Source organism: Vanellus vanellus (assembly GCF_965231255.1).
Source record: "Vanellus vanellus genome assembly, chromosome: 7".
NCBI classification, from domain to species: domain Eukaryota; kingdom Metazoa; phylum Chordata; class Aves; order Charadriiformes; family Charadriidae; genus Vanellus; species Vanellus vanellus.
The window spans coordinates 36601988-36610761 of NC_138912.1; the positions used below are offsets into that span (position 1 = coordinate 36601988).

The following is an 8774-nucleotide window of genomic DNA, read 5'->3' on the forward strand; positions in this document are numbered from 1 at the left end:
TTTAACACGAATTTTAACCTCTCTCTTACATCGCTTGCTGCCAGCTCCAGAACGCTCTGGAGGCCATTCCACCACAGCGCCGGGCCCCGCCTGTTCCCCGCTGAGGCATGTACGAAGGCAGGAGCTGTGCGGAGTCACCCCCCGCCACCACCTCCGGGCCTGCCGCGGGTTTACCACAGCTGCAAAGCCGCGCAGAGGCGGGCAGCCATTGCGTGCGCCCACAGCAGACAACCTCCCACATCCTCCCTCCCAAACCAAGGCAGACGGACAGCCCGAGCGATACACACTCCGGAACACGACCGACCGCCCGACGCCCGCGTGAGGCGATGCCCGGGCAGCTGTTAACGGACAAGCTCCGAGCCCGCTTGGCGCCAAGTGAAGGCAAGCCCAGTGCGCATGCGCGCCGCCCCCCCAGGCGTTGTGACAGGAATCGGCGGGAACTGCCCGTCCGCCGTGCCGCGCATGCGCACTCGCTGCTTCCCCCGGAGGCGCGCATGCGCGGGTGCCGCCCAGCCGGGGCTGAGGAGCGCGGCGTGGCTATCGCGATAGTTGCGGGGCCGCGACGCCATCCTGCCCATCTGCGTTGCGTAGGTTTCGAGCCCGCCGGCCGGTTGGGAGCGAGGAGGAGCTTCCTTCCATCCTTCCTGGCAGAAGCTCCCGCCGGGGCACGTCGAGGGGTGTGCGAGGGTCTCCTGGTGAGTGGGGAGGGAGAAGGGGGGGGGCTGCGCGACCCTCGGCAGGGCCCGCCCGGGGTGCCCGCGGACAGGGTGGCGATGGCAGCGGGGTCTCGGGCCCTGAGGCGGGCGGGCCTCTCCTCTCCGCCCCTCGGCGGGGTGTCAGGGCCGCTGCCCGCCCGCGGCAACTGCGGTCAGCGCCGCGTTCCCGGAGGAGGGCGCGGGGGAGGGGGCGGTGCGGCGCGGCGGCCTCTCGGCGGAGCCTCGTTCCCGAGCGCGGCCGCCATTTTGAGTGGTGGAGGCGAGGGCGGCGGCGGCCCCAGGAGAGCGGCCTGCGGCGGCGAGGGTCTCCCGGGACGGAGCTGAGGTTTACGCAGGCGGAGGCCGGGCGGCTCTTCCGAGGCGGAGAGGTGGCAGTGGGGCGCGATGGGGAGCCGGATGGGAGCTGAGGGTTGGGGGGCGGGGGGGGGAGAGCGGCGCGGTGCTGGGGAGGCGCGGTAAATGGCGCCGGGGAGCGAGCGGCGGGTCAAGGCCGCGATTTCGGCGGTAGTCGGCGCGGCGGGTCGGAGAGGGAGGGCGGCGATGGCGGTTCCCTCGCTGTTGGCGGCCGGGCGGCCCGTTGTGGGGACGCTCCCGGTACACACACAGGACACCCTCACCCCTTTCCTCCCGCCATCACCGGCTGAGGGGGCGCGCGCGCACCTGCCGCCTGTTCCCCCCTCTCCCCCCCCCCCTTTCCTTTCCCCGTTGGGGTCTCGGTGCGCCGGGCCCGCTGCCCCTCAAGGTGATCCTGCGGGTCCTGGGCCCCGGTAATTCCAGGTAATGGATCGTCGGGGATTCTGGAAAAGGGGGGTGGGGAATATAAAAAAAAAAAAACAAGCCCACTAAAACCAACTGGGAGCGTGGCCCGTGGCGCTTTGTTTGCAGACAAAGGAAGGCCTTGTGTTTCCACGCGGGAAACGTTGGGTGGTTCCTCCCCCTTATTCAACTGTCACGCTTAGAGGAAAAAAAAAAAAAAAAAAGCTCAACCCAAAATAACAAAAGGAAAACCAACCACCAAAACCCTCCGTATAGGGCGGATGTTAAAGCTCATTATTTACTCAGAGTACATTAATGTGTTGTGCCTGCCCACGTGCTGCCCTCTCTGCGCGCCCTGTTCCCTATCAAAGTTTAGGGTGTTTCTAGGTTAGATATGATAAAGTACAGTTTTAAATACGTAACAGAAATAAAGCTAATCGTCCATATCACTGGTTAGCTGAAGAAAAACTACCAGATTTCTTTTGCGGGGAGGGACTTGGGGCATATATGCAATCTCAAAGGTTTTCTTTTTTTTTGTTTTCTTTTTTTAGGTTTTGATTTAAATAAAAGATGGACTGGACTGGAAAACACAATGGGCCAAATGATACGACTAATGATGGTACAGTGGTACGACTTCGAGGCCTGCCATTTGGTTGCAGCAAAGAAGAAATTGTTCAGTTTTTCCAAGGTACCTCTAGTATAGTCGAAGTGTAGCGACTGAGTTTTCTTGTATCTTTTACACAATGTTTTGCACAATTTAAGTTGTAATAGCTATTAAAGGGGTGGATGGGAGGGACTGTGTTAAATTAGTTTATCTTAAGTATGAATTATGCCCTGTAAATGAAGTACAAATAACCATAGATGTAGTAAAACACAGTATGTATCTTAATTTTGTCGAGGTGGTAAACATATTATGCATATTGGGATAACCTGAATGTTAGCATTTGGATCAGTTAAATTGCTTAATTGGTAGCTATATTCTCTTCATGTAACTTAGGTGGTTGTATTTTTGCATAGTTTAAACGGAAAAGAAGTATGGCTAAATGTTTAATGAAAGATTATTGGCTTGTATTGTTGGGTGATGGGGGAAACAAGGTGGTTTTCTTTTTTCGTTGTTGTTGTTTAGATATGCTTTAAGTATTTGCTACAGATGGGAATGTTTCAGCCTTTAACACTGTTCCCCTTGATGGGGTTATTTGTCCTTGGGTTAAAGGGTTGGAAATCGTGCCAAATGGGATAACATTGACGCTGGACTACCAGGGGAGAAGCACAGGGGAGGCCTTCGTGCAGTTTGCTTCAAAGGAGATAGCAGAAAATGCTCTGGGGAAACACAAGGAAAGAATAGGGCACAGGTGGGGATGGAGAGTTTGGGATGGTGTTAAATCTTTATTTTTGGGGGTTGTGGGTCAGTAATGCTTTTGGGGGGGTTGGGGACCATTATATGGAACTGGCTGTTTTTAAGAATTTTTGTAACTGATCCTAAGTTAACTTGGGAAATACAGTAGATTTGGGGGGTGGGGGAGACAGTATTGCTCTGGGTAGTTTGCTAAACTCAGAAAACTGTTTCAATCGTTCTTGTGTAGGGTAACTTGTGATAAATGCTGCTATAGCTAGACATTGTTTTTCAACAGTATGTTTCTCATACTGGAAAGACATGTTTTATGCTTAATTTGTACAGCTAGAATTTTCACATAGTAATTTTTGCCACTGTAAAGTGTTCTGTTGTGTTTTTTTATACACTTAAGATTCTTACGGTTTTGAGGAGAAACTTAAGTTGTATGGTATCACTAGTCACTTCTATTGGATTGTACATTTAGTTATAGAAAACGTAGTATGGCCTTTTATAATATTCAGACAGCTTATGCGTGTATTCTTATTGGTACCTTGAAAATCCTTTTTTATTAGATATATTGAAATCTTCAAAAGTAGTAAGAGCGAAATCAGAGGATTCTGTGACATGCCAAGAAGAATGATGGGACAACAACGACCTGGACCATATGATAGACCATTAGGAGGAAGAGGGGGTTATTATGGAGCTGGGCGTGGAAGTATGTATGACAGAATGCGTCGAGGAGGTGGTGGATATGACGGTGGTATGTTTATCTAATGAATGGAGGTTCTGTTGTCAGTTTCATGTTTCTGACGTCTTTGTCAAGAAATAAAGAAATGGCAGTAGCTGCAGTACCCATTAGGTTTGACACACTTCTCTCAAAAGAATTTTACTTGTATCAAAAAATGTGGCTTAGTATTTAAGATTAATGGAATTAATAAGGAAACTGTGTTTTCAGCAGAATTCGATCTCACTTGCATGTTTCAGTCTTTTTACTGTCTAAAAGAACATTTACATTTGCACTCTGTTCAGAAATCCTGGTTTAACAGTCCGTAGAGGCTGTTTGCAAACTTCTGGGTGCCCGAAGACTGAAAAATGACTGCTGTGCATTGCTCTGTGAATTTTGAGCAATAATGTAATAATTTCTTTCTCTCCATTGCACAGGATATGGTGGCTTTGATGATTATGGTGGCTATAATAACTATGGCTATGGAAATGATGGCTATGATGACAGAATGAGAGATGGGAGAGGTAAAAAAATAATTTTTTAATAGTTTGTTTAAAAATATTTTTCTATTATTTGAGTTGTAAGACATAGTATTTCCAAGACAGATGTCATTGCTTTCTTCATTAGATTATTTTTTAAAGAAAGAAGGTTGCTTAAAAAAAGGCGGGGAATTGGGGAACCTCAGGAAAATGGAAATCTATTGCTTAGGTTATCTTTTGGTTAAGTGTTTGGGTTGATAGGTGGGAAGTGTAAACATCTTACATTCAGTGGCACAAAGCGTGAACGATTTCAGGAAAACAGTAGTGACTTTTCTAGCTTTTTATGATGATCTTACAGGTATGTGGTTTTGTCTGGTTTGGGTTTTCTGACAGGCATGGGAGGACATGGCTATGGTGGAGATGCAGGGTCGGGTTTCCATGGTGGCGGTCATTTTGTTCACATGAGAGGACTGCCTTTTCGAGCAACGGAAAATGATATTGCGAATGTAAGTACAATGGGGAAAAAGGGTTTCTAATGCCAAGACTTTCCATGTTCTTGTCTCTTCTAGTCCAAACTCAGTTAAAGGTTTCAAACAAGTGATTGATAGCTCTGATACATCTGCTAACTAAAGTCAGCCCTTTATGTGAGTTTTACAAAGCTTTGTAGTAAGTGAGGTTTTATAAAGATAATGTCTGAGGTAAGATCACTGAAGTTAGCCAGGCTATACTTAACATTAATCTCTGTACTTTTTGCTCTTTCATTTCCATAAAAGGTGTATTGGAGAAAGAACAGTTGTTGCAATTAGTATCCTCATTTTAAGGCTTTCAGTTTGTTTAAACTTAACTGAAGAGGTATAATTTTGTGAAAGAGCGATAGCAGATGTGAAGCTCTGATTGTAGTTTGTATATTTGTTGACCTGAGGCTGATTTTAGGAGGGACAGGGTGGGAAGAGCGCCAGGAGCTGCAGTGGGTTGGAGGGGACAGTATCCCATTACTTGTAAGAGAACAGGATGGCAGCTAAAAGCGCATCCACAAGATAGCAGGAATACATTCTTGTGTCAGTGTAGATGTGTTGTGCATAGGGGGAAAATTTTCCTGGGATGTGAGGCCTCGTTTAAACATAGCTTTTCTGCAGGGGGACACCATCTTTATTAGTTGCACCTTTATCTTATATATGCAGAACTCCACTCTTAAGTTTGTGCTCTTTGGGTTTTTTTGTTTGTTTTCTTTTAAATTGAGCTGTATCATCTTCTAGCAGTTTGTTTTCTTTAGTCTAAAGACTCTCCAAGGACCACAGTTCAGGCTTTGATTCAGAGCATGTTATTGGGAGTTAAATAGTAGTAGTACTTCAGTAGTATGCCAGAGGTTCATTTGTTCATACTGTTTGCTGAAATGTCTGTTAGTCAGAGCTATTCCTGGATCTCTTTGAGTTTTGTGGCAACGAAGAGCAGTCTGATGGACGTCAGCTTTTTTTGCATTCCATAAATATGTCCTTGCTTTAAGAAATAGATTTGGCTCTGCTTCTTCAGAAACAAAGTAATTATTTCCCTTTTCCAGGATGGCATCACATTAGAACTTGTTGCTTAAAGCAATGTGTGTGGGCAGGAATTCTTGTTTGTATCTCTGCTTTTAAAGAAAGCTCCTCAAGCTCTGTAGCTGGAGCACTTGAGTAATCATAATAGATTGTAAGTGTAGATTAACCTAATGTTGAAAGTCCACTATCACTAAGTCATACTTTAAAAATTAGTAATTAAAACTATGTGGTAGGATGAGATGAAATTAATGCAGTGCTCCACTAACCACTGGGATGGGGGGAAAAAAAAAGTACCTGGCTTGAATTCTGCATTAACGTGATTTATTGTTTTGTTGCTTTTCTTCTTAGTTTTTCTCACCATTAAATCCTATAAGAGTTCACATTGATATTGGGGCAGATGGAAGAGCCACAGGAGAGGCAGATGTGGAATTTGTAACACATGAGGATGCAGTAGCTGCCATGTCTAAGGATAAAAATCACATGCGTGAGTGTTGTGGTCACTTACAGCTTTCTTTGACTGGGCTTTAGCAGGGTATATAAAAGGGTAAACTGAATAGAAGGGGTTAAACTGCATTTAACTTCACTTGTTGTGCAGGAAATGCACAAATCCTAAGACTTTTTGCGGGCTTCTAACTGTTACTTGTAAGTCAGGGTGGGTTTTTTTGCATTGTATCTCTGTGCATCTGGTGACTGAAACAAAACACAAAGTAAGGCGCTTTTGTTTCCTACAGAGCATCGATATATTGAACTATTCCTGAATTCAACTGCTGGAGGTGGTTCTGGAATGGGAGGCTATGGCAGAGATGGAATGGGTACGCATCAATTCCAGACTTAGCTGACATTTTGCCAGGCCTAATGAGTTCCCAGCTTCTAACGATGCCCTTCTGCTTTTCAGATCAAGGTTACGGCTCTGTTGGTAGAATGGGAATGGGTAGCAATTACAGTGGCGGATACGGGACTCCTGATGGCTTGGGCGGATACAGTAAGTAACAGTTCTGTTTTAAATGTATTTTGTGAAAGTGTTGCTCCGTCCATCTCTGGTGGATGATCGGGAAGGGATGTGGGAAGGGTGGTGGGCGCTGCGTGCTGTAGAGCATTTGTGCTGGGAGAAAGGGAAGGAGGGGAGTGGCTTAATTCAAACTGTAAATCACTTGGGGGTTTATGTGTTTTGCTACTGCAGCAAATGCACGTTTAGAACAATGGTGCTGAAGTGTTGTTATTTTAGTATGTTAAGTCATCTTCAACCAACTGTTCCATATTACCCATCACATTTTTTCTTTTTTCAAGGTATGTATGCGTGACCTTGTGTCAATTGTTTGCAGGTCGTGGCAGTGGAAATAGTGGAGGATACTATGGGCAAGGCAGTATGGGTGGAGGAGGATGGCGTGGAATGTATTGAAGGATAGCCTTGCTTCTACAAAACATCTTGGAAGAAAAACAGTCTCTGGTCTACTAGACTTTCTTACAAAATTTAATTTCTTTTGTATTTTAAGAACTTTATAATGACTGAAGGAATGTGTTTTCACAATATTATTTGGTAAGCAACAGATTGTGATGGGAAAATCTGTTTTCTGTAGGTTTTATTTGTTGCATACTCTGACTTTAAATAAATTTTTATATTCAAACCACTGATGTTGATACTTTTTATACTAGTTACTCCTAAGGATGTATTACATATTCAAGACTACAGTCGGTTTAAGATGTTGTACTATGGTTCAATAAAGGTGGTTGTACTGTAACTCCTATGAACACCGATTCAGTTCTATGTAATTTTGGTGTAGTGAACGAGTTTGAAAAAATCCACTTGTTTAAGGGGAAAAAGGTAGACTAATAGCTTAGTTATTTGGTAACAATCTTTCCTAAACCCTTTTGATAAGTTGTATGTAGTAATTTCTCAATGCGGTGTAAAGCTGTGGAGGCTAAAAGTCATTGTTCCGGCTTCCTTCCTTGTACTACCACAATCTGCCATCATCCTCAAATGCACAACTGCGTAAGCGAGTAGCGCCCGAGGTCCGTGCCTCTACAAAACCAAGCAGCAATGGTTATTGCCACGCTTTGCTGTAGCACTCTTGGTACTGCGTTTCACAGGTGTAATGTGCAAAGCAAACTAAAAACTAGCACAGCTTTTAGCTAACATGAAATAGCTTTGAATTAACTAGTATTTTACCTAACTATTTAGTACTTTTTTTTCACAAACACTGCTTTTGGCAAGAGTGGGGGATTTGGAAGCAAGTTAAGACTTAATTTTTCTTTCATGAAATTACTGTATTTAAACATGGTTCAGGGTTTGGTTTTTTTTTTGCTGCAGAGCTAATTTGTCTGTATTTGTTCCAAACTTCATGAGCCACTATATGGATGAGCTCATTAGAAGCAAAGTATCTCTAAAAGCCCAATATCTGTTAACTAACACACAACCCAAACCGGTTGATAAAACTTTTTGTGCACTTGTGACATGTAAGATATGTAAGAAGCTATTGTTTGAAGACAATTAACATACCTGATGTGTAATGAAAAAAGGTATTTATTCTTCTGAGCCAGTGTGATCTCCCAAATTAACTGCTTTGTCCTCAATGCCTCCCTTAAAATGTCAAATGTGATCTTGGGTATTGAAAGTCTGTCACCTGTTCTGCTAGTACTGTGTTATATATGTAATAAATGTCTTATTGTGGGAGAGAGGAGAATGGAGTTTATTTCACTAGAGACCGTGGTCTTGTGTCACAGTGACTGGAAATAACAGTGAGAGGGTAACTGGCATAGATAGGAAGCTGTTCAAGAACTGGAGTATTTTTGGCTAGGAAGGGGAGGGAAGACGGCTTGATCGTAACAGCGGTGATCCTGCAGGGCTTGCTTTTAACTCGGTGCTCTTAAGAACTACTGGGTTCTTGGTCTGCTGCTGAAAAAGCTCATGTTTCACAAAACTAACATGGCAAAGGTCAGGACGAGAGTCAATCCAGTTGCAGAAAAAAATAAGTCAGGTAGAAGACATCTAGGCTTGATGGAAGCACGTTTTTTTCTATCGGTATCAGACAGCTGTACCAGTTCTGCACTAGAGTGTACTTTGTGTTCCATTTTGAGAGAGGGAACACTAACACCAGTTCAAGACTTACCTTTTTGAGAGCCAGCAGGGTCTTCAGCTTCGAGCTGTTGTGTATAACCAAGCACGGCCGAAAACACACTGAACTCGAGTCCTGACAAATGGCATCCCACTGCACAGGACAGCAACTCTCCTCA

The 8774-nt window shown here is 44.8% G+C and overlaps 1 protein-coding gene across 3 annotated transcripts; it reads left to right on the plus strand.

The window, feature by feature from the left end:
- The first annotated feature begins 541 nt into the window (after positions 1–541).
- On the plus strand, positions 542–7171 carry HNRNPH3 (heterogeneous nuclear ribonucleoprotein H3). 3 transcript variants are annotated; one of them, XM_082486221.1, is made up of 10 exons: positions 542–695; positions 2024–2160; positions 2686–2824; positions 3378–3565; positions 3967–4053; positions 4402–4514; positions 5892–6027; positions 6275–6355; positions 6439–6525; positions 6831–7171. In XM_082486221.1, exons 2-10 carry the CDS (start codon positions 2043–2045, stop codon positions 6842–6844), a joined length of 963 nt encoding a protein of 320 aa, XP_082342347.1. In that variant the 5' UTR covers positions 542–695; positions 2024–2042; the 3' UTR covers positions 6845–7171. The 3 variants fall into 3 exon arrangements, with proteins under 3 accessions (XP_082342347.1, XP_082342345.1, XP_082342346.1); XM_082486219.1 differs by having other exon boundaries at positions 6866–7171; XM_082486220.1 differs by having other exon boundaries at positions 3378–3520; positions 6866–7171.
- Positions 7172–8774: the final 1603 nt, after the last annotated feature.

Bases quoted from the DNA above. Each gene is read 5' to 3' on its own strand.
- HNRNPH3 (XM_082486219.1), top strand. From the start codon at position 2,043: ATGGACTGGACTGGAAAACACAATGGGCCAAATGATACGACTAATGAT. The intron at 2,161-2,685 runs GTACCTCTAGTA...CTTGGGTTAAAG, and splicing joins AATTGTTCAGTTTTTCCAAG to GGTTGGAAATCGTGCCAAAT. The intron at 6,028-6,274 runs GTGAGTGTTGTG...TGTTTCCTACAG, and splicing joins TAAGGATAAAAATCACATGC to AGCATCGATATATTGAACTA.